Genomic DNA, 23,433 nt, shown 5'->3' with positions numbered 1-23,433 from the left:
AGTTAAACAACTTCTCCGGGCTGTACTGTCTAAAGTCATAAAGTCAGATGGGGAAACCTTGATTGAGGACTGCCGTCACGTAACATCACCCAAAGCACTGCGGTAGATGAGTGAAATTTGAAAGCTGGTTACAGAGGAGAGCACTCAAGGAGACACCTATCCCCCCTGGAGTGCCTGTGGTTATTCCCAAACTACTGATGTAAATGCAGAAAGAAAAGCCATGGGAACTCCAACATTCATAACTCCAATAATCTTGTTGGCTGCAATGCTGGTGATGACTGATGGAAAAAAGGTAAGATCCTTCTTATTTCTCCTTATTAGTTTTATTGACTGTTTTAAATTAAGCTTTGCATGCACTGATAATCCATCACTGCACTGACTGTCTTTTTTTAAATATAAACACATGGGACATGGTCTCTTTTGTGGCTGACTCTGGATTAAAAAAATTGTGTTGCTTTCCTTCATGTCACCCTGCATGGACTGGGCTTGTTGTTGAGCTGTACTGACTTATTAATCGACATTGCTCGAGAGAAAACCACATAACAACTCAATTCTGTATCTAAATACAGTGTTTTTCTTTTCCTCTAAAAAAATATAGGTTCAAGAATGACATTGAATATTTTTCTCAAAGCTGTAGATCAGTAACTTCTTAAATAGTAATGCCGTATAGGACTCTCTTTTTCTCTTTTTGGTAACTCTGTGAGGACCTTAATGACTGTTTACTGGAAAAAAGCATCCTGAAACCATTTTTTAAACATCTTCCAAAGAAATGGGATGCTTTTTTTTTCAGCCTGTTTGCTGATGCACTCCATTAGGTAATGTGTACAGCACTCTTCAGTGTGCTATGTTGGTGGGCCTTTTTATGGTAGGTCATGGAAAAGTTTGATGTTGTTTCATGTGCAAAAGAAAAAAAAAGCTGAAAAACTGAATTAATTATAGCTTAATGACCAATGTAATAAATTTCCAGTAATTAGGTATAACGGTTTTATCATTGTAGCTGTTCTTGCTAAGCTGCTTTTGTCTCAAGGGTGGCCTAATATTTAGACTACAAACAACACTGTGCAGATTACTCTTTTTCTATACTTTATTACCCCACTTTTTAAAGTCTGTTAGCTTCACTAAACCTTTTTCACTGCTGACAAGCAAATATGTGTGCAGCTTTCTAATTAAAGGCCACCGTGTTCAATAGAGACTCAGGAGGGTATTAACACAGCAGAGTGTCAAGTTTATATAGTGGATTGTCATTTATGCTTAGAAATATCTACTCATATATGCTTAGAGTTTTATAATCAATGTCATGTTGGTAGAGGTTTGATCTTTAGTAGTCTGTGGAGACTCTGTGTGCCTCCCAGAGTGTTCTGGCATTCACACGGTCGTACCTTCTCTTATTGTTTTGTGGTAGGATAAACGTAAAAATCAACAAAAAAGGAAAAAGATTTTACACCAAAGCTACGGTGAAAAAACTGAGAAATCACCTATTTATGCTTTTTTTTTTTAAATGCAGTATATGCAGGATTATGCAAAATGAAAATACTTTACAGTCAGTAGGACAACTGACTTTGAGGAAGCAGCATTACATTACAAATATTTGACAATTTGTCAAAAACACAATTGTTTTTATTCTATTTTGCTTTTTTTATTTTGTGCATTAGAAATTAAAAAATGTAAACTTTCTTCTAGTGTGTGTGCAACGGAAGATCAAGGTGCCGCTGTGATGGAGTGAAAGGCAGCAGGGTAAGTGTCTAATTCACTGTCTGTGTCAAAGACTCAGTTCATCCTCCTGCAGTTTACAGCTACTTATTTCTTCTTTTCACAAAACTTTCATTCTTTTTTTTTTTCTCAAAGCAAGATTTGTACTTCCCGTGACTACGGTGTACACCCCACTAATTAAATAATTTTTCAAAGTAACAAATAATTTAATTATGAAACACATCTTAGAATATATGCAAATAGACACATTCGTCATAGAAATATAAAATTCTCTAGTCATTCATTACCCCCTAAATGTAATGATGAAGTAAATTGTTTTCATTTTTACTGTTATGTAGACTGTACAGTTTTATCAATAAACAAAAGAAAATGGATGTATGGCTAAATATATCCTTTACGAAGGATATGGATAAATATTTCAGTGTGTTTACACACTAGGTTTGTTGCAGTTATAAATATAACAATTTCTCTCATTTTAACCACATACAGCTGATAAATGTACCAATACCAGTTATAGTTGGCAATATTTCCATAAGCATTCACAAAACAGCATCTATGTATTTACTTATAAAGTGACAATACCAATGAAGCTGCTGTTTGTTTACTGGTTGCCACCTTATGTCCTTTCTTTCTGTGTGCTATTACTTTTCATTCATACATTTACACACACAGGGAGACAAAGGATTTCCAGCAAATCCAGGTTCCCCTGGGCCACCAGGACGTCCTGGACCAGATGGTCCCACTGGCCCGATGGGACTAAAGGTAAAACTTAAACTCTCATTAAGTTTTCTCATATTAACACAGTTTGTAGTGTCAATCTAAATTAGATCTTATATTATTATATGTGATATATAATTCAAAATTTCTTATATGCCTACACATTTTTAATTGAACTTGTTAAATGAAAGGAAAAATCAACATGAAATGGTGTAGTATAACCTCGGGTAGGTTCCTCCGGGAAATTCAGTAAATAAATAACGAAGTAACCAAGGACACCACATGATTTAACAGCCTGAAGAAAGAAGAAATCATTTTCAGTGTGACTTCATCAGTTGCTCACATTGCTTTGAAGGAATTTTGGCCCACTCACCAACTAACATGTTGCTTTAGCTCACTGAGGTTTGCACATAGAAATGTTCTCTGAGCACTGTGCAGTGGGATTCGGGGGTAAATTCAGTTGGAGCACTGTGTTAATATGCACTTAAATGCTCCAGACCAGCAAACTGCAGAATCGCTGCTTTTTAGAGGTGCTTTTTGTTAATTTAATTTTTAAGTTTTAATTTAAGTTAATTTGATTTAGCAGCACTTGTGTACTTACCCTGATAAATACTATGGAGTCAGTAAGGGTGTGCTTGTACTTCATAGTCGAATGAAACTTTTCTTTTTTTACATGACTGTATGTGTTGCTATACCATGCCATAGGGATTAATTAAAAGTTTGCCTACTATGACAGGGAAACACTGGGCATGATGGACCAGCAGGACCAAAAGGCGATCCGGTAAAAGAAAAAAATGTCTGTTTGTCTTTCAGTCAGTAACACCTACATGTATGTTAAAAATGAAAGCTATTTTTGCTTCTGTCATTACAGGGACTCGAAGGCAAAGAGGGTTTTGCTGGGAGTCATGGCTTACCAGTGAGTTGTCTTGTTGTGTATACAAGTCTAATGTATGAATCACAGACATGCATATTCCTGCAGATCCTCATACATGGCTGTTGTGTTTTATATAGGGTGTCCCAGGCTTACAGGGGCCTCCGGGCCCACCGGGAGCCCCAGGCTGCAATGGAACAGATGTATGAAAATATTGCATATTAGCTGTGGACCTATAATGCTTTGAACTTTTTTCAGGGTTAGGATTGGGGCTTCTAATTTGAAAGAGCACATTTTTAAATGTATTATAGGTTAAAGAGTTTGTAATTTCAATGCATGTTCTCAACGCATTACTTTCCAAAAGGGGGAAGACGGACCTCCCAGTATACATGGGACCTCTGGTCTTGATGGACTGCCAGTAAGAACAAAACAAAACATTTTTTTTATTCTGTGTTGCTACACTTCTCAGTGACTCTGGTATCATATTTCATTGCATCATCATTTAAAATTACCCAAATGAACAATTGATAAATAAATGTTTGAATATTTGTTTTTCATCCACAGGGTCCACCGGGTCAGCCTGGACCTAAGGTAATGATAAGCTGCTTCATGGCGTTGTGCTAAATTCTTTTTGTACCAGTGAAAGATGTGTCTGCAGAATTGCTCAGCAATGGCTGTCATTCAAGAAGCTTAGCTAGTTAAAGTTATCCTTACCAATGTAAATATTACAATTAGAAAGCTAATTGTTTGGGCAAGAACTACTGGGAACTGTTCATGTTTATTTGAATGCACAAGAATGCTAGAAAATGTGATTCTAGTGTTTAAAAGAACTGACCCTCTAAAAGCTTCAGAAAATACAATGTATGTATATGTGTACCCCTATATGTGTTCCTGTGTTGTGATATTCAACATTTACCAGTCTTCAAATCACATTTCCTTTGATGGTGGCTGAGCAAAAAGCATGCATCCATGCCATCAGGGGAAAAAGGGGGATTCTCAAAGCTCTGACACAAATTCTGAGTTGAGGGATTTCAGAGGAAGCACTGACTTTTAACCAGTTCGAAATATGTGCGGTTATGTCTGGGTTAGGGTACACAACACATTACCAAGGTTGATAAAAACCTTTTAAAAGTGACAGTCAAAGTCTACAGATGCCAGTTACTAACAAGATTTATTAACTGCAACTATAAAGTATTATTACATTTTTGAAGCGTCATTTTCATAGGGTGAATCTTGGATACAAGGCAGTTCACAACCAGGGCCCCGTGGACCACCTGGGAGGGATGGACAGCCGGTAACATTTTAGACTGCTCTCTTAATAAATAAATCCTGTCAGTCAGACACACATATATTTATTTTTGAACAGTTATGTTTATTTTATATTGAAAGCAAAGTTTCCTTGAATTTTAGGGAGATCCAGGTTTACCTGGATACAAAGGACAACCTGGTGAACCTGGACCAAGGGGATCTGTTGTAAGCAAAGCTTTTTCTGAGATTTTTGTGGATGACATGTTTTTGTGTGATGTTTAACCTTAAGTGTGTAAGTTCTTTATGAACAGGGCTTTCCTGGACGTCGAGGGCCTCCAGGACCAAAGGTAATGCTGTTAGAATTAAATTTGCGTATGTGTGTACAGGTTTGAAAGCTTGTATTGTGATAATGAGTCCGTCAAAAAAGTAAAACCACAGCTGCTGTGAGTCTTGAGTTATTCACACCCTAAAACTATTCACGTGAACTGCCTGATAAAAGCAAATATGAATAAAATTTTCTGGTTTATGAAAAACAAAACTTTTATTTTAGGGTCAGGAAGGTATTAGTGGTGCCCCAGGACCTCAAGGACCTAAGGTAGTTTCTTTTTCACTATTATTGTGGCAGCATTGTATCATAATTCATGCCGACAGTTGTGTATATTATGTCTTGTTTTTTTCAGTGAGGGTAATTTAAATTTTTATGTTGTAGGGGAGACAAGGCCCACCAGGTCCACCTGGACCAAAAGGTCGGATCACGGAGCTTGTCTCAGGGGGTCTCGTGTTAGAGGTACAGGAACAATTTCATGTAATACTCTTCGACAAAATCATCATTGCCTTTCTAGTTTTGGAACATGACCCAAGGATTTCTCACGTCACACTGTTCACTCTTCGGTGACTGGGCTGCATATTTTCCTACTTTTGCAGTGGCTGATTGAACAGTAACCTGCACTAACCTGCTAATTTCAATCGACAGAACAAAAAAAACAACATTTGTTTACTAATGGGAAGAGATGAAAGAAGGCAAAGAAAAAAAATTACTTAAAAATAATCTTGAAGGGCATATGTTTCCAATGTGTGAATAGTGACACTATGAGAAAAAATCACAGGCGCATTACCAGAACTGTTTTGCCCAAAGCATTTCAAAGCAACTGGGTAAGTAGTCAAAACATGCTGCCGTGTTTGGGACCAAAGAGATGAGATTTCCAATTCCTTTCTAAAATGATTAACTAGCAAACTTACAAAAAGGATGAGGCAAAATTAAAAGCAAATGAAGCATAGTAAATACAGATATAATATTTATAAATACAATTTAAAAATACAATTCTAAACATTTGGTCCCTGAACTGCTCTTTCCACATCCTGCCACTCTAATACAGAAATATTGTCATTGAAATTATCAGAACATAACTTCAGTTGTTTTTATTTTTTCATTCTTATTTAGGGGTTAAAAGGAAACAAGGGAGATATAGGAGAAAAGGGCTGCAAAGGTTCAACGGTAAGTACAGAATTAAAATTCAAGACGACTGAATACATTCACTAATTTTAAAGAAACTTTCTGATTCTTGTCCTTATTTTAATCTGTTTCCAGGGAGAACCTGGTTATGGACAATATAGTAAAGGCGCAAAAGGAGGCAGAGGATTACCAGGTCCAGAGGTAAGACACAGCATCCCATTACCACTCAGTTTTTCCATTTGACTGTGTACAAACATATGGCATTTGGTTAATCAATTTATTGTGCCTGATATTCCACAATTCTCACACATCCCCCTATTTTTTCATTCCTTCCCTTTGCACCAAAGGGTTACCCGCACCAGTATGAATAGCACGAAAAAGAGGATGAGCAGCAGAGGGCAGTGATGCAACATCAAACTCAATGCGATTTGCCATTTAAGACGAGAGAAAAGACTGTCATTGGTTATCTACATTATAGTAATCACTTCATCAAAATTATTTTTGCTAAGACAGCAGCAACCAACAACAAACATAATTATGTTGCATAGTTTTATTATTAGCCCATTGAAGCTCTCTGTTTAGGCCATCCCAGTTCAGGGACAACAGCAGCGTCTCTAAATCAAAGAAACTGATCATTCTACATATTTTTAGTGTGTCTTCAGACTGAGGGGGGCACAGCATTGCTTAAAAGGGTCCTCAAAAAGCTCCAACCCTGATATGGTCACATTCTCATTTCATATATATTAGAAGTCACTGCTTCAAAGACCACATATGTGTCTTTGAATAAGAATTTTTAATTTGAATTGAATTTCTGTTTGAAATTTTTTTATTTTTATATATTTATTTGAAGGCCTATTTTACCTATTTTTATTTTAGAATAGAATAGCTCTTTATTATCATTGTACAATGAAATTATGGGTGCTCCACGGCAACTGTGCAGGGTGAAAAATATATAAATAGTAAAGACTTCAGGAATAAATAGCAAACAAAAGACAGTCGAGAGGAATATATACAAAACAAGAGAAAGGCACACATTGGAGGGCAAAGTGCTTGGAAGCAGTGCAAAAGGATTTGTTCTGAGTATAGAGTCCATATGTGAGTGGCCTGAGTGATGCGGGTTACTCAGGCCATGATTGGTGAGGTGGGTAGGAAGGGATGGGGTGTGGGGGGATAGTGTTTGTTAAAAGTCTGAAAGCCCTACAGAAAGAAGCTGTTAGTGAGTCTGGAGGTGTGGGACCTGATTAACCTGAGGCGCCAATCACAGGTCAGCAGGTCAAACAAGTTGTGGGCGGGGTGCAAGGGGTCGCCCTCCAGAGGTGGCAGAGGGCAAACGATTTTTTGAGGAACATGAAGATTTACATGAAGATCACAAACATTTGGCATTTTACAGTCTAAAAACTGTATTTTTGAGACCTAAGTAAAAAATCTATGAGAAGATAAATAAAAACATGTACTTCATCCTGAAAAACTCAACCTTATATGAATCTTCATGCTTATGCTTATTTGTCCTTACAGGGTAAGCCAGGCAAGGATGGTGATCCTGGACCACATGGATTTGTGGTACTGTTTTGTTATGCTTAAAAACAGTACGATAGATAGATAGATAGATAGATAGATAGATAGATAGATAGATAGATAGATAGATAGATAGATAGATAGATAGATAGATAGATAGATAGATAGATAGATAGATAGATAGATAGATAGATAGATAGATAGATAGATAGATAGATAGATAGATAGATAGATAGATATTGAATATATATATTGAATACAACAATACAACTGTTGAATACAACATATTTCTGTTTAGGGAAGACCTGGCCCCAGAGGGGATCCAGGATATCCAGGAGTGCCAGGAGTGCCGGTCAGTTGTCCTTTCTTCTTACTAATTATTCAGATTCTTTAAATTCTTTAAAATGTGCATTTATACATTAAAGTACTAAATCAAATCAGTAAAGGTGGTATAGTACCAAAGAAAAATCTCTTGAAGGGCTAATAATATTTTGCATGACACTTTGTTTGTATCCTCTAAATAGGGTGAAAAGGGAAATAGGGGTCTGCCTGGCCCAAGTGGAGATGTGAGTTTATGACAGTTTTCTACTTTACAGTCCTTATATGGTCAGAAAAATGCTACATTAGTCTTTGTTATGGATACAGAATGAATTTCTGTGGATTTTATTTGAATCCATCACTTCCTGTTGTTCTAAAACGTCCAATACAATTTTGTTTACAGACATATGTGACTGAGCCAATCAAAGGATACAAGGGAGATCCTGGTCATCAGGGCCCACCTGGACTTCCTGGGCCTCGGGGTGCATAATACTCTATAGTATACAAACTAATGAAGAAGATATACAACAGAATAGCAAATCCTAAAGTCAAAGCCTGCACCAGTCATGAGCCGATGAAAAAAAACCTTGCTTTATTGTAGCTGACTTGCCCATACAATAATAACACATGTGGCTATTCTTTTCTCAGGTATTGTGGGCTTTCCTGGACCACGAGGACCTCCAGGTGTGAAGAAAGAATTTGAAAGAGAATAACATCCTTTGTACCTTCATCCACATGTTAAGCTTATTTTGTAAAGCTTGCTCATGGCCTCTCACTTTACCCTGCACAGGATTAGGTATTGATGTGCCTGGCCTACGTGGTCCCAATGGCCTTCCAGGCCTAAAAGGTGATTCTGGGGAGCCTGGGGCTGATTATATCGGACCTCCGGGTCTAGATGGAGAGCCTGGTGACCAAGGACCTCCTGGAGATCAGGGCCCACCTGGAATCCCTGAAGACAGAAGTATGCAAAAATGTTCTCCCCTAAATCCTCCAAATACTATAACTTCAAATGCTAACAATAAACCTACTGCAAGATGTCATGTCACAATCGGTTGGGGGTGAGTGGATGAAGACAGGACAAAGACATGCTGTGGAAGAGACAAAACAACAACTAATTAAATGTTCAATATCTATCATGCTTAACAAAACAAATAAATAAACAAATAACTTTGAAAGTTTAGCTTTTTATTTATAGAATTGTAGCATGTATGTTGTGGACCACTGATAGTCATTGAACAGAGTGGATATGGATTTTTAAACTCTTAGATATAGGCTAAATGACTATAGTGAAGGATATTAATGACATACTACTGCAATAATTATACAGATATTTAGAGGAAATGTTTTGAAAGTGTAATTAGGACACTAAGTTTGTTGTCGTTTGTAGCTAACAGAGTTACCAAGGGTCTGCCAGGAATTAAAGGAGTGAATGGATTGCCTGGACTCATGGGATACGATGGGGTGTTTGGAATGAAAGGTTGGATTGTTTTTAAAGCCTTCTTTTTTAATTTTTTAAACCATTGTAGTTAGTATTTATTATTTATTTCAAACTTGTTATGACTTATTTTTACTAGCAGACTACTGTGTTGTGTGCAGTTGTCATCAAGGCCTTTGAATCTCATATATAAAATAATATTGTGCAATAATTGAGATTTTAAAAAATGTTTGTTTCTTTGTACAGGACAAAAGGGGGATCCCTGTTATGAGTGTACTGGATCAGGATTCCCAGGACCTCCAGGTCCCCAGGGTGAAACTGGCCCGCCTGGTAACAAGCACTGCATAACAGATGAATTTTATTCTATCTGAGTTGCGCATTCAAATTCACTTTTACTGGTAGTGATGGAAAGCAAATAAGATTTAAAACTAGAATGTGCACTATTTCTGCCGCTCAGGCTTCAATCAGCCTCGAGGTGATAAAGGTGATCCTGGTTTCCCAGGACCTAAAGGCTTACCAGGAAGACCTGTAAGAAAACATGTGTTGAAATTTTTGCTTTGTTGTAAGTTTGTTTTTCTTTACCTATGTAAACACTTAATATTAATTCTTTTCCAAAGGGTCCAATTGGTGAAGCAGGTTTTCCAGGTCGAAAAGGAGAGAAGGGAGAGTCGTATTCCTTTGGTGCTCCTGGGCCAAAGGGAGAAAAAGGGGACCAGGGACAGCTTGGGAGGCCTGGGGATCCGGGTTTACCTGGACTTCCAGGATTGCCAGGTCGCAAAGGCAATCCAGGGCTTCCAGGGGATCCGGTGAGAAATTGCTGACAAATCTGAGTTTTACATGACATTTTTTGCCTTCTGCAATTCCACATCTCAGGTGTCACATTTGATGCTTCAGAGGTTTTAACATGTACAGGAGCAAAACAAATTTTTTTTTTAGTCATAGCTAGAACAAGTATTCTGCCACTCTATAGTATTTCTTCTCTGGTGAAACGGGAGACCGTGGAGTCCAAGGCCCACCAGGCCCTTTAGGCAGACCAGGACCAGACGGCTACTCTGGGCCAGTGGGTTATGGACCTGCTGGGCCTCCAGGAATGAAAGGAGATAATGGGGTATCTGGCTTTCCAGGGCAGCCAGGAATTCCAGGTTATATTATATACTGATTAATGTAAAATTTAATAAAAACTTAAATATAGTAAAATACTAACATACATCTCTCCTTTATTGCAGGAGAAAAGGGGGAACCTGGAGTCATATACAGTAAAGGACTTCCTGGCCCACCTGGATTGAAGGGTTGGCCAGGTTCACCTGGAAGCCCAGGTAAGTACTGCATGTGGATATGCTGTATGGATGCATAACTCAATAGGTGGATGAATAATTGGATGGATGGAAAACAATGGCAGAAGAGAAACATATTTTATATCACCAAAACAAATGTCAGGTCATCCAGGGGCTCCAGGTCATCTAGGACCACCAGGTATACCAGGCCAGAAAGGAGAACGTGGCCCGTTGTCATTTCCTGGAATGCCAGGGAAACAAGGACAGAAAGGTAGGTTCTGTGAATTTATGCAGAAAACATTTGCATATTTGCAAACACATAAAATATTTCCTAGATATGAGATTACTTTGATTGTCTCAAAAGGAAATGAGGACTAGTCACATAGATGATTTATGTGTTTACTGATAAGTATGTATTTTTCAGGTGACAAGGGCCAACCAGGTGTCCCAGGCCCTCCAGGTAGAGGTTCCCCAGGTCAGCCAGGCCAAGAAGGCCCTCCTGGTCCTCCAGGACCAAAGGTTAGAAACAAAGTTGATACAACATACATCTTCATATAGCAAACACTCTATTGCACTTTACTGGTCTTTACAGGAAGGCATAAAAGCAAAAAATAAATAAATAAAAATTATTTTTTACATTATTGTCTAGGTATTTGATTTTAAAAACTGGCCAATCAAATGATTGCTTCCTTCATGTTATGTCAGTTCTTTGTGAAGGGAGATCAGGGAATGACAAAGAAATGAGAAAATGCAGCATTCTTTTTTTCATAATCAAAGGCTTGGAACATTACCAAACACTACCAAACATTATACCTTGCAATATAATTCTGGAAGCAGATTAAGTAGTGAATGCTAACATATACATTATGTCCTCTATTTTTCTAATAACAGGGTGATAGCAACCTTGGACACTCTGGGCCTCCAGGCTTCCCAGGGCTTCCAGGTGAAGATGGAGATCCCGGGCCTGCAGGTGATCCTGGGAATCCTGGCTTACCTGGATATCCAGGGCTAACTGGCAGTCCTGGTTTTCCAGGAGAAAAGGGTACTGATGACTAAACTGACTATTGACTAAAATCAAAACTGTACTCTTCATAAGCACATAATAAAGCACAAACTTGCAACAATATTGATCTGTTTGCTACATTGATTGTGTTATTGATTTGTGCAGGAGTAAAGGGTTCTGAAGGGCTTCCAGGGCTACCTGGTAGCAAAGAATCATGTAAAGGCTTGCCTGGGCCAAGTGGAGAACCAGGACCAAGTGGTTCTGAAGGACCTCAAGGTTAGTCTATGCTAGACTTGTGTGGTGTATTTGGTGTTAGCCCTGAAAGAACATTACAGACAGATAAAAAAACAGGTAAAAGCTTAGTAATACCAATCTGGATATAAAATTAGTGCAGTTATGGCGTTAACGTCATTTTAACGAGATTAACGCTGACAGCACTAATATTTTTATATATTAAATTTCCTTTGCTCCTCACCTTTATACACACACACACACACACACACAGGTTGCCGGTTCGAGCCCCGGCTTGGACAGTCTCGGTCGCTGTGTCCTTGGGCAAGACACTTCACCCGTTGCCTACTGGTGGTGGTCAGAGGGCCCGGTGGCGCCAGTGTCTGGCAGCCTCGCCTCTGTCAGTGCGCCCCAGGGTGGCTGTGGCTACAATGTAGCTTGCCATCACCAGTGTGTGAATGTGTGTGTGAATGGGTGGATGACTGGATATGTAAAGCGCTTTGGGGTCCTTAGGGACTAGTAAAAGCGCTATATAAATACAGGCCAGGCCATTACACACACACACACACACACACACACACATATATAAAACAAAAAAAAAAACACCCAGCACGCCCTGCGGGCGGTTTATCCTTCAAGCTCGGGTCCTCTACCAGAGGCCTGGGAGCATGAGGGTCCTGCGCAGTATCTTAGCTGTATGTATATGTGTATATATATATATATATATATATATATATATATATATATATATATATTTTTTTTTTTTTTTTTTTTTTTTTTTTTTTTTTAGGACTTAATGGCTTTCCTGGTGAGAAGGGAAATCAAGGTTTGCCTGGGTTTGGTCTTCCTGGCCCTGCTGGTGAACCTGGGTTCCCTGGGCCATCAAGACCAGGTTCACAAGGACATCATGGACAAAAAGGAATCAAAGGACAAAATGGCCTACCTGGTCAACCAGGTACAGTATTCCTTATCTGATAGACCATTCATATTTAAATTCATCAATATGGAATAGTTAAAAAATCTGGGTTTTTCATGTATGTGAGTACTTAATGTGATGTTGAAAATACCAAAATTACTTTATGAGTTTTTACAATGTATTGAACTTCACTTTTGTTAGGACCCAGAGGAGACCCTGGACCAGATGGATTGCCATCAGGATATGGACCAGATGGGTTGCCTGGAATTGTAGGTCCACCTGGTCAAAGAGGTAAACACAAATGCAACACAAACACACGTGCGCGTGCACACAAACACAATGCATATAATATACACAAACATGTCAGATCTGAAACAGTATAATAGTTTTTGCCTCTGTGACAGTAATTTATGAAAAACTGATTTATATAAAACTGATGAAGTTAGAGCTACCTTGGCTATTTGCAGGTGACTCTGGCCCAGATGGGCCTAGAGGTCCTCCAGGCCCCCCAGGTATGAATGGAGACCAAGGTCCCAAAGGTGCCCCAGGAGCTCCATCACCACAAAATTATACTGCGAACTCAGGGGACCCTGGTCCACCAGGTACACTTTCCAGTAAAGTCTTGTTCAAAAATGTCCTTTTACAGTCTTTAATGTTTCTGAGATTTTTTATTTATTAATTTATTAATTATTATTATTATTTTTTTTACAAATGATCCACATTATATTAGGACAGGGCATTGAGTAGGACATGGTAATAATATTTTAACACTAACTGTATTGCACAAGGTAACCCTGGTCTGGCTGGTCCAAGTGGAGATCCTGGCAGGAATGGATCAAAAGGGTGGAGAGGAAAAGTGGGAGCACCAGGGGATCCTGGACCAAGAGGTCTGAAATAAGCTAAACATTCACAGTGACTAGTTATTATTTCCGTTTGTAAATCTGCCAAACTGTATTTATGCTGTGTGCCTGTATGTCCCCAGGCTCACCAGGTGATCCAGGGTTGGATGGATTATTAACATCACCAGGGTTTAAAGGACATCCCGGAGCTCCAGGAGATGCAGGGCTGAGGGGGCCTCCAGGTAAGTACTGCATTTTACTTCAAGCTGAAGTTAAATAAAGAAAAATTAAGAATATTTTGGTTATCATGCTCATGAATGCTCAGTGATCACTGTGCAGAATAATTTATTGTATTGTGTTTTCAGAACTCCATTGTATTGTTATTGTACGATTTCTACTACTGAAAAAAAATAAAACCTTAAACTTAAAAATTTAACATGTACAAAACTTCATGTTTTAAAATCCTTTTAATAAAAAAAGATTAATAAATGACCTTTTCAGTGTGCAGTTTTTATGTAGTGAGAAAACTACAAGCATCTTCCAAGTTGCATGCCCGTTACAATAATAATAATAATGATAATAATATTGTTACATCTTTTTTGCACACACTCTTTTCTACTCTGTAATATCCTTGTCAATGTTCTTGATATTTATTTATAATCACCTCTTTTAACTCTTGATATTTATAATTGAGTGATTTGTATATACTAGTGCTATTTCTTAAATTTGTAAAATCTGTAACATATTTTATTGTTTAATTAGTCTGTTACTGTTACTGTCTTGGAGCAGCTGTAACCCACATAATTTCCGGCGAGAACAGCGGACTCCCGGCACATTGTTTTTTAAACCCCCCGCTACTCAGGTTAAACATGATATATAAGTCACTTAGGTAACTTAAAAAATTGTATTGTTTGGCTGTTTCAGTGTTTTATTTGTTCCTGAGTAAATCGGTTTGGCTGAGATTAAAGACATTAGATTAGATTAGATTAGATTAGATAAAACTTTTCCTCTGGGGTTTTCACCCAGCTGAATAAACGTCAAACAGAAAACTGATTAAACACAAGTGTGAGATGGTCGAGAATTTACTCCAGTGTACTGTTATATTTTAGATAGCAAGGAGCAGACGGCTGAGTTTATCAAACTCCACCGAGACAGCGGTGACGCAAATCTGAAGGCTAGACCGTCCCATTTCACAGCTGCTCACTTCCAGCCTTCTCAGTTTTCGAAGGACCCGGCCCACGTAGATCGCAAAGGCCAGGTCCTCCGAAAAATGCAGCCTAGGTTTTGAGATACAGCTTTTGAATTGGTACTTGTTCTCTGACTGATGACTTATCACGAGTCCACAAGAACCCGGGTATGCACAAGTACTCGTATTGAGACAGGCAACTGTTAGCATCTGGTCACAGCAGACATCACTTAGCAAATAAATTAACAATTATTTCTCAATAAAAACATGTAAGCTTAAAAAAAAAAACTTTTTTAATATTTTAACAAATTAAAAATGTTTTAACATATTTTAATAAAAAAACAAAACAAAAAATGTATAAGCTTTAATATGTACTAATAGTACATTAATAGTAATAGTAATTAATAGTAATTAAGAAGTACGGAAACACATCTGCGGATAATGAATACAGAAAATCCGTTCACATCTATACAGAACAATGCATTGTATTTTTACTGATTTTTTTTTTTTTTTTTTTACAGTTTAGGGCCCCCTTCAGATTGTGAATCGAATGTTGACACTAACAATAAGAACTGAATCATTGTGCTTTAGAATATTACTGCATGCACCTTAAACTATTGTGAATTAAAACCTTGAGCTCTAAGAGACATCTCAATAATAGTATAACATTTGATTTGAATTATTTGTTAACGTCATTATTATAAATATGATGGTAGTATAGTTATTAGAAAGTGTTACTAGTGATTTAATTCTGCCAGGGCCAAAGGGAATAAAAGGAGATCGAGGAATACTGGGAAAACCAGGGCGAGATGGTGATCAGGGTAAAACTGGTTTCAAAGGAGCTACTGGGGAACCAAAGTACAATGGATATGGGCCACCTGGACCAGCAGGCCAAAAGGTAGAATTTAAATGTCACTGATGCAGTAGAGAAGATTCCAGTAAATAAATACAAATGTGTATATTATTTGAAACAAATGTGTTCATCAATAGGTTCTTTATCCCTCTTTCATTATTTCCTTCGTGTCCTCAGGGTGAACCGGGATTGACTAATACTAATTTGATGAAGGGTCAAAAAGGACAACCTGGAATTGCAGGAACAGAGGGTTTACCAGGAATTTTTGGACTCAAGGGAGACCCAGGACCTACTGGACTAAATGGTTTGTACAACTGATAAAATATTAGACAGCTTTAACACTCTACCTCTCTACCCAACTCTCTCTGTTCACTCCTTCTGTCTCAGGTCCCTCAGGGTCTCAAGGGCCAGAAGGGTCAGATGGCCCTCCAGGTAGCAAAGGGCAACGCGGACCTAATGGACCACAAGGCAAAGTCCTTTTAATTGCAACTATATGAAGAAACTTTTTTCACCACATATTTTTGAAGTGCAACCCATTGTCTCATTCCAGGATCAATTCGAAATGATCAAATAGTACTTTCGCTTTTTATTTATACTTTAAGTTTAATCGAGTGTACTTTTTAAAATGTGTTTGCCTCAGGTAATGTGGGTCCAACAGGAAATAGAGGACTTCCAGGTCCGAAAGGCAGCCAGGGCTTGGATGGGATTCCTGGCCCACCCGGGCAGAAAGGAGAGACTAGTAAGCCAAATACTGCATAAAAAATGTTTGTATGGTTCTTTGAGGTCATGTATAATCCTATGTAATTATGTATTTATGTATGTTTTTTTCTTTTGTCTAAAATTAAAAAGGCCTGTAGAATAGCTATCTCTTTCATAGCTAATGGTACCCCTGAATGGCGCAGGCAAATTCATCTGTTCTTATATCGCTCTTCTGCAGTCTTGATAGAAGGGAGTCCTGGGAAGCGTGGTGACCCTGGTCAGCCAGGTGAGTCACATACCAGTCACATTACCCTCTAAAGGAGCTGGGGAGTGGGGGTTATGCAGGAGGGCGAGGGTCCAGTGTTTCGTTTTGGGATTTGTTTGGTTTTTTTCTTTTCTTTTCTTTCTTATTTTAGATAATCTTGGAAAAACATTGAATACATTCAACCACACCCAGAGACCTGATGTACTTACAGTATAATCCGCATGCTGGAAGTTAAATAATGAGCGATACATATAGCAACAAACAAAGCACTCATCAGTTGATGTATTTATATGTAATATCAAACAATAAAATATACTAAAGGCCTGTTCCATTACATTAAATTATGCATCACTACTAAAATAATTCCTTACTGATTTAGACTAATTGTTCTTTCCACTCTGTAGGTCCTCCTGGAAATCCTGGCCTCCCTGGGTTGTCTGTTACAGGGATTCATGGACTAACAGGAGACAAAGGAATTCCAGGTCCACAAGGCATCCTTGGCCCAAGAGGGTCACCTGGAAGAGAAGGCACATGTCTTCCTGGGTATAGAGGAGACCCTGGCGAACCTGGATATCCTGGGAGGAAAGGTTAGAATCTACTCGATAAGTTGTAGGTCCAGATGATGATTTCAGTTTGTGTAATTTGGTCACTGTATGGAAGTTCTTGCATGCCTATTTCACTAGGCCACTCATCCTCAATTACTTTTATCTCCATAATCAGTGCCTTTCTAATCTCAATGTAGGCTACCCTGGCCCACCTGGTCCTCCAGGTACAGCAGTGCCTGGGTTAAAAGGAGACAGAGGGGACCCAGGTCTTCCAGGAAGCCAGGGTAATCTAGGGGAACCAGGAGATCCAGGCCCACAAGGACCACCTGTACGTTTTTACAGTAATTTACCTCTGACAAATGCCTAGAGAAAGTAGACATGAGTTTTTGATTAAAATGGAGAGTTCATAGCAAAAGATGTATTTTACAGTTGAGGTAATCTTTCATCAAGCCTTTCTGTAGCATTCTTCACACCGTACTAAAACTAATGTTTTGTATAGAATGGCAGGTCTTCAAACTCTAACTGCAATAATTAGAGTCTGATCTTTCTATTTCCATTTGCCCCCTCAGGGTGCAATAGGCAGACCTGGAGGCCCAGGGGTAAGAGGTGACCCAGGTCTTCCAGGATTCCCAGGACCTGCTGGTAATCTATGTTGAAGAGTAACAAAGTCTTCAGCAAGTTTCTCACAATACATTTGAAACGCACATCATCATCATGCTGGAATCCATGCAGCAATACAAAGAGATAATCCCATTAATTTTTTTTCTTTAGGTAAAATTGGAGAGCCTGGGTACATCCCTGGCCCTCCTGGTCAGCCAGGGGTCCAAGGTATTCCTGGACCACCAGGTGAGTCAATACTTGATAAGCTAAGCATTACATATATCTGGGGAATAGCTTTCTAATTGCTCCTTCTGTGTACCTAAAGGGCGTAAAGGTGAGGCAACATTTAGAAAAGTAATACATGAACCAGGAGCTCAAGGCTCTCCTGGTGCCCGTGGCACATGCGGACCTCCAGGAAGAACTGGTCCACCAGGACCTCCAGGCCCACCAGGTTAATACTTTTAGAGTTAATCCTTGTTGCATGTATTACCTTTCCCTGTGTAATATGTGATATTCGAATGATAAATTTTGCTATTGAACACTTCTTTTCCAGGCCAGCATGGTATCAAAGGAATGCAGGGTTTCAGCCCACCTGGTCTGCCTGGATTTACAGGCTACAAAGGAGATAAAGGAAGAGCAGGGCTGCCAGGTGTGTTTAAGACTACGTCCACACGTATACGGGTATTTCTGAAAACACAGCTTTTTCTATGCGTTTTGACCTTTCATCCACACATAAACAGTGTTTTGGATCACTATGGTGGAGATTTTTGAAAACTCCAGTTTTTGCGTATACATGTGGACAAGGAAAATTGAGATTTAGTCGTGCAACATCAAAGGTGTGCGCCTTTTTTGACGTCACGCTGTGCGCCATGTTATTGTTTACATGAGATGAATCTCTACAATGGCAGATATAGACAAAATACTGTTGCTGTTAATCTTACTATCTGCAGTTATTATCCGACCATTTAGAAAGACTGCTTTTATGCGCCATTCATCTTTATTTACTCTTTTCCTCCCAGGCTTCTAGACTTCTGATTGGCCAAGACTTCTATGCAGTTAGGATTATATTGCCACCTGTTGCTCTGGCACGTGCTTGACAGCATTTGACTTTGTTTTTTGCGTTTACATATGGATAGGATTTTTTTTTTAAACAAAAATGGAAAATCTCCATTTACAAAAATACGTGTGTACATGTGGCAAAATGTTTGGGTTAAAATGTGTTTTTGTGTATATTCCAATTACACATTAGAATATAAAAAAACACTTGAAAATGTCATTTTCCAAGTATTTCAGTAGAATGTGAAGTGTTAAATGTGTTCAAATGATTGGAATTGCCTTTCAAATAGCTGGACACATCACACCTGAAAAACAATAAAAGTTCAGGTATTGGCAGCGCTCCTGCTTCACAGTTGTGCATTACATTGTGTGAATAAGAAAAAAGAAAAAATAAGGAAAAAATAATAATGCCCTCTGAATGAAGTTATCTGCCAGTGCACATTAAAACAGGTCCTCAGTGCATTAGTGGCAGGTAGTAGTGACTATAGAACATCCCCCAACAGATTCCAAAAATATCCTTGAACAAAACTGCCCACGTGATATTATTTCATTGCATATTATGTTCTTCAATCTGCAGGTCCCAATGGCAGACCTGGAACTCCAGGTCATAAGGGTCCTGCAGGTTTGCCCGGCAGAACCGGTCCAAGTTATGCTGACAGTTTCCTGATAGTCAGGCACAGTCAGAGCATCCACCCCCCTGAATGTCCTCATGGCACTAGCTTCATCTACAGTGGTTACTCTTTCCTCTTTATCAATGGATATAAAAGAGCTCATGGGCAGGACCTTGGTAAGAGCATGGAAAACACCACACCCAGAAGTTGTATGTGCATATATAAGATGCATCTTTGCATCATTAAAAAATAAATAAAATCTGCATATTTACCAGTGTTTTAAACTGTCTCTCAGGCACCACGGGGAGCTGTCTGCCTCGTTTCTCTACAATGCCTTTTCTGTTCTGTGACACTGAAAATGCCTGCCGCTATGCTTCTCGTAATGACTATTCATACTGGTTGTCCACTGAAACTCCCATGCCTATGAACATGGTTTCCATATCAGGAGAAATGCTGAAATCCTACATTAGCAGGTGGGATAAGATTGTGTATTTAGTGTGATTACCATTAACTAAAATTGCCACCTACATCTACCCTCTAACCTTATGTGGAATAAAATAATATGGATACCTGTTTAGGTGCTCAGTGTGTGAAACCACCTCCAATGTCATAGCCATCCACAGTCAGAGGACTCTCATACCAGAATGTCCTAGAGGTTGGGAATCACTGTGGACTGGGTACTCTTTCATCATGGTAAAGAAATCAGTGTTTTGTTCATTTTTACTATTTTTAAAATTTGAATTCAGAGATCTTGTTTCTCTAAGTGATTCTGTTCTTACTGTCTGTTACAGCAAACAGGTGCTGGAGCAGAGGGATCCTCGCAGCCCCTGATTTCTCCTGGCTCATGTCTGGAAAATTTCCGCCAAGTGCCCTTTATAGAGTGTCACGGCAGGGGGACGTGTAACTACTATCCTGATTCCTATAGCTACTGGCTGGCCTCCCTCGACCCCAACAACATGTTCGGGTGAACTGTTCACTTCTCTGTTTAAGGAGACATAGTTCTGTAGTTTTCAGTTAAATATTCAAGGAATCGTTCATCTTTCATTACTCTTTTGTCCAATGCTGTTTAGAGGCTTCCCAACTCAGAACAGTGCTGTCTTGTGATTTGGCAACTTGTATCAAATTTAATTTGTTAAGTTATCTGTAATTATTATTGTCTCTGTATGTTGTTCTCCTACAGTAAACCCATACCTCAGACAGTGAAGGGACCTTTCCTAGAAAGTATCATCAGCCGCTGCCGAGTCTGCAGAAAACCAGGGCATCAAGGTGAAGGGTCAAGGTGAAGAGATAAATAGTCTGTTTCTCACTTCATTATGTTCATATTGGGCTTATAAGCAGAGGCTAAACTAAGATTTGTCTGGTGGAGGGCCCTATGATTTGTCAAAGAATTACTTTGCAGTAAGTTGTATAATCATTTGTATTTTTAATGCTCATAGTCTGTGATCACCCAAGCCTGAAATCTGAGGTTTACTGAGCTGTCATTGTTGTTTCCCAACCTGTAGATAATATAAATCTGGTATAATAGGTGAAGCATCCTCAGCTTCAATTAAATATACCCTTGATATAACTTATAAGTGACCCTGGACACCACAGCCTGCTGTGCACCAGCCTAACATAGTCCTTTAATGTCAACCGTACCACGGTACTGCAGATTAACCAGTTTAGTCTGCAGTAGGGCTGGGCGATATGACCCAAAATTCATATCTCGATATTTTTTAGCTGGATGGCGATATAAGATATATATCTCGATTTTTCTTTTTAAAGCCATAAGTTAAGAACAAAAAGAGAGTTCTTAGTCACACTGTGTCCCAGATGTCACACGGGCACTTTTATTTACATACAGCGTAGATATTACTCAAAAATAAATTATCAGCATATATTAAATAATCATGGTCCATAAATAAAAGAAAATAATGTTGTTTTTGTGCATAACAAAAAGCTCACAATTGTGCAGTCAAAATGTAAACTAAAAGACGCTGAGCATAATAACAAAGAGACAGATTTCACAGCTGCTCCACGTCTCTGAACAGGTGCCATTTGTGGTCCTTATACACACACTGTACGTATCACTCCGCGAGGCTCCTCCTCTGTAGCCGTAATTCTCCGACAATCCATCAAGCGGTGCAGCTCCGTAGCTTAGCAAAGTCATATTAAAACATTTTTTGACAGATTGCTGAGCGCTGTGTACCACATAAAATCGGTTCGCGGTCAGTAAGCACAACCAGAATTCATACATAAGGCGGACTGTCGATTTTTGAGAAAAGGAAAGGATTTTAGGCCGTGCAGCCCCTCTGGGCTGCATGTCGTTAGCGTGGTTAGCTCGCTAACACGTTGACGCCATCCAGCCCCACGCACGGTAACTCGCTAACGGAGATTTTCCGCTTTCATCTTGTCATTGCCTGCAGGTGAAGCTATGGGGGAGGCGGAGTTGTGTTCAGTGAAGGAGAGGCGAGGCCGAGTAACGTTGCGTAGAGACAAAAGTGGACGAAAGAGAGGCAAACCTGCGGCTCCACAAGTATAATTATAACGTAACATAGATTATATCGATATAAACGATATTGTCACATCTTATATCTCGTATGAAAATATATCGATATTTTTAAAAAACTCGATATATCGCCCAGCCCTAGTCTGCAGTACACTACAATAAACTGCCTAGGACTGTCATAGAACACACACATGTAAAAGAGTACATGACATGTTTAAATTAAATTGGTTTTTGCTACGTCCATTTCTGTGTGAAGTTATTACGTTAAGGCTTTTTTTGTCCTGGAAAATACACCAACTTTACATTCAGCTAGCAAACAGATTCAGATTTACACTGCAAAGAAACGGTTTGTTTGTTTTCCTGCTATTTGTTGAGCTGTTTGAAAAATTGACTCTGATTGGCTGTAATCTCCTGATTTAAAAAAAACACGTGACAAAGTGCCCAAACCAAAACTTAGCCGGCGGGACAAGGAAAAAGCAATATGTTCAGGATGTTGTGGCTTGTTGAAAATGTGGTATTACTTACAGTTGTAAAAACATAGTAAAACCTGCTTAAGTCATTTGAATATGCAGTATTTTTAATGACAACAGATATTTTTTTCCCATAGAGATATACAAATGTTATATCTCTATATCACTTTCTTGTGTGCGTGTGTGTGTGTGAAATATTTCAGATCATTTCTGAAGATCCTGTCAGTAAATAAATAACTGCAAACAAACAAAGTCACAATAACCAGCTGTAGTATGTATGCTGTAAATCTGGAGTTTTCAATTTGTTTATTCATACACACAAATATGGAGTTATTTGAACAGTAACTCCTCAAAGCAGTTCTTTGAATACCAACACGTTGAATGGTGCATGGAGAGATTAAGCATTATGACTCACATCCATTTATAAATATACTGTTGGGAGGCAGAAGAGAAATCAAACTGGTGTCTTCAGAAAAAGATATAAGTGAAATCAGACATTTAGATCTTGAACTGAAGTATCGAAGTATTGTCAAATATTTTTTGCTATTCTCAATATTTAAAATTGCAACTTGAATGAGCTAATATTAGGATAAAATACAAATGAAATAAGAAGTAGTTGACAGTTATAAGAGAGGCCTCGTGCAAAATCGTACTAAATGTGTTAATAACATCTTTCTTCTCTGAGCTATTCACTGAAAATTATCACTACAGCGATGTCCCCAAAGGAGCAGTCATTCAAGCTCACTCACGCATATCTATCACCATAATTAAAAGTTCCAAAATCTGGATACGAAACAGATCAGCGATTCCCCTAAATGCTACTGTATTCAAAATCCTGTGGTTTTTCTGGCACACATATATTCCAAGATATTGATTGCTGAGAGTCATAAATAAATATGGTGGTTGCATAAGAAACCCAGCCAGCACAAGTAAGAGACAAAGAAGAGCTGTGACCTTTTATGTAAAGCAAATATTTGATTAAAACAAAACAAAACAAATATGTTACATATTTGTGGATATTTTGGAACCAAATCTGAGCTTAAAGGTTTCAAAACATCTGAAACTCCTAATATATTATGCAGAACTCCTTGAATGCCACCTTGAATTATACAAATCTTCTGGTACAGACA

At 38.6% G+C, this 23,433-nt stretch overlaps 1 protein-coding gene across 1 annotated transcript; it reads left to right on the top strand.

Annotated features, from left to right (window-relative positions):
• The first annotated feature begins 55 nt into the window (after window positions 1–55).
• LOC147308468 (uncharacterized) lies at window positions 56–22,508 on the top strand. The gene is made up of 52 exons (XM_086271467.1): window positions 56–292; window positions 1,681–1,734; window positions 2,383–2,472; window positions 3,164–3,208; window positions 3,299–3,343; window positions 3,439–3,501; window positions 3,663–3,716; window positions 3,863–3,889; window positions 4,524–4,592; window positions 4,709–4,771; window positions 4,858–4,893; window positions 5,097–5,141; window positions 5,256–5,333; window positions 5,988–6,041; window positions 6,135–6,200; window positions 7,515–7,559; window positions 7,813–7,866; window positions 8,039–8,080; window positions 8,236–8,314; window positions 8,481–8,516; window positions 8,623–8,793; window positions 9,220–9,309; window positions 9,514–9,597; window positions 9,725–9,795; window positions 9,885–10,073; window positions 10,238–10,409; window positions 10,494–10,583; window positions 10,705–10,812; window positions 10,966–11,060; window positions 11,433–11,583; window positions 11,710–11,820; window positions 12,566–12,730; window positions 12,893–12,982; window positions 13,159–13,293; window positions 13,480–13,578; window positions 13,674–13,772; window positions 15,475–15,614; window positions 15,747–15,873; window positions 15,957–16,037; window positions 16,210–16,308; window positions 16,507–16,554; window positions 16,938–17,120; window positions 17,276–17,406; window positions 17,648–17,720; window positions 17,850–17,924; window positions 18,004–18,129; window positions 18,232–18,327; window positions 19,312–19,521; window positions 19,641–19,818; window positions 19,924–20,038; window positions 20,137–20,309; window positions 20,526–22,508. Exons 1-52 carry the CDS (start codon window positions 221–223, stop codon window positions 20,626–20,628), a joined length of 4,995 nt encoding a protein of 1,664 aa, XP_086127593.1. The 5' UTR covers window positions 56–220; the 3' UTR covers window positions 20,629–22,508.
• The last annotated feature ends 925 nt before the right edge of the window (window positions 22,509–23,433 follow it).

This window comes from Aulonocara sp. 'chitande type north' Nkhata Bay, linkage group LG18, assembly GCF_057382095.1.
Source record: "Aulonocara sp. 'chitande type north' Nkhata Bay isolate Kocher_YH1m ecotype deep benthic linkage group LG18, A_spYH_male_GT1.1, whole genome shotgun sequence".
In the NCBI taxonomy this organism is placed as follows: Eukaryota; Metazoa; Chordata; class Actinopteri; order Cichliformes; family Cichlidae; genus Aulonocara; species Aulonocara sp. 'chitande type north' Nkhata Bay.
The sequence above is the reverse complement of the archived record's forward strand: the minus strand, read 5'-3'. Positions and strand labels throughout refer to the sequence as shown.

Coding starts and splice junctions, on each gene's coding strand:
- LOC147308468 (XM_086271467.1), top strand. CDS start 221: ATGGGAACTCCAACATTCATAACTCCAATAATCTTGTTGGCTGCAATG. Junction 3,890..4,523: donor CGGGTCAGCCTGGACCTAAG/GTAATGATAAGC, acceptor TCATTTTCATAG/GGTGAATCTTGGATACAAGG. Junction 4,593..4,708: donor CTGGGAGGGATGGACAGCCG/GTAACATTTTAG, acceptor CTTGAATTTTAG/GGAGATCCAGGTTTACCTGG.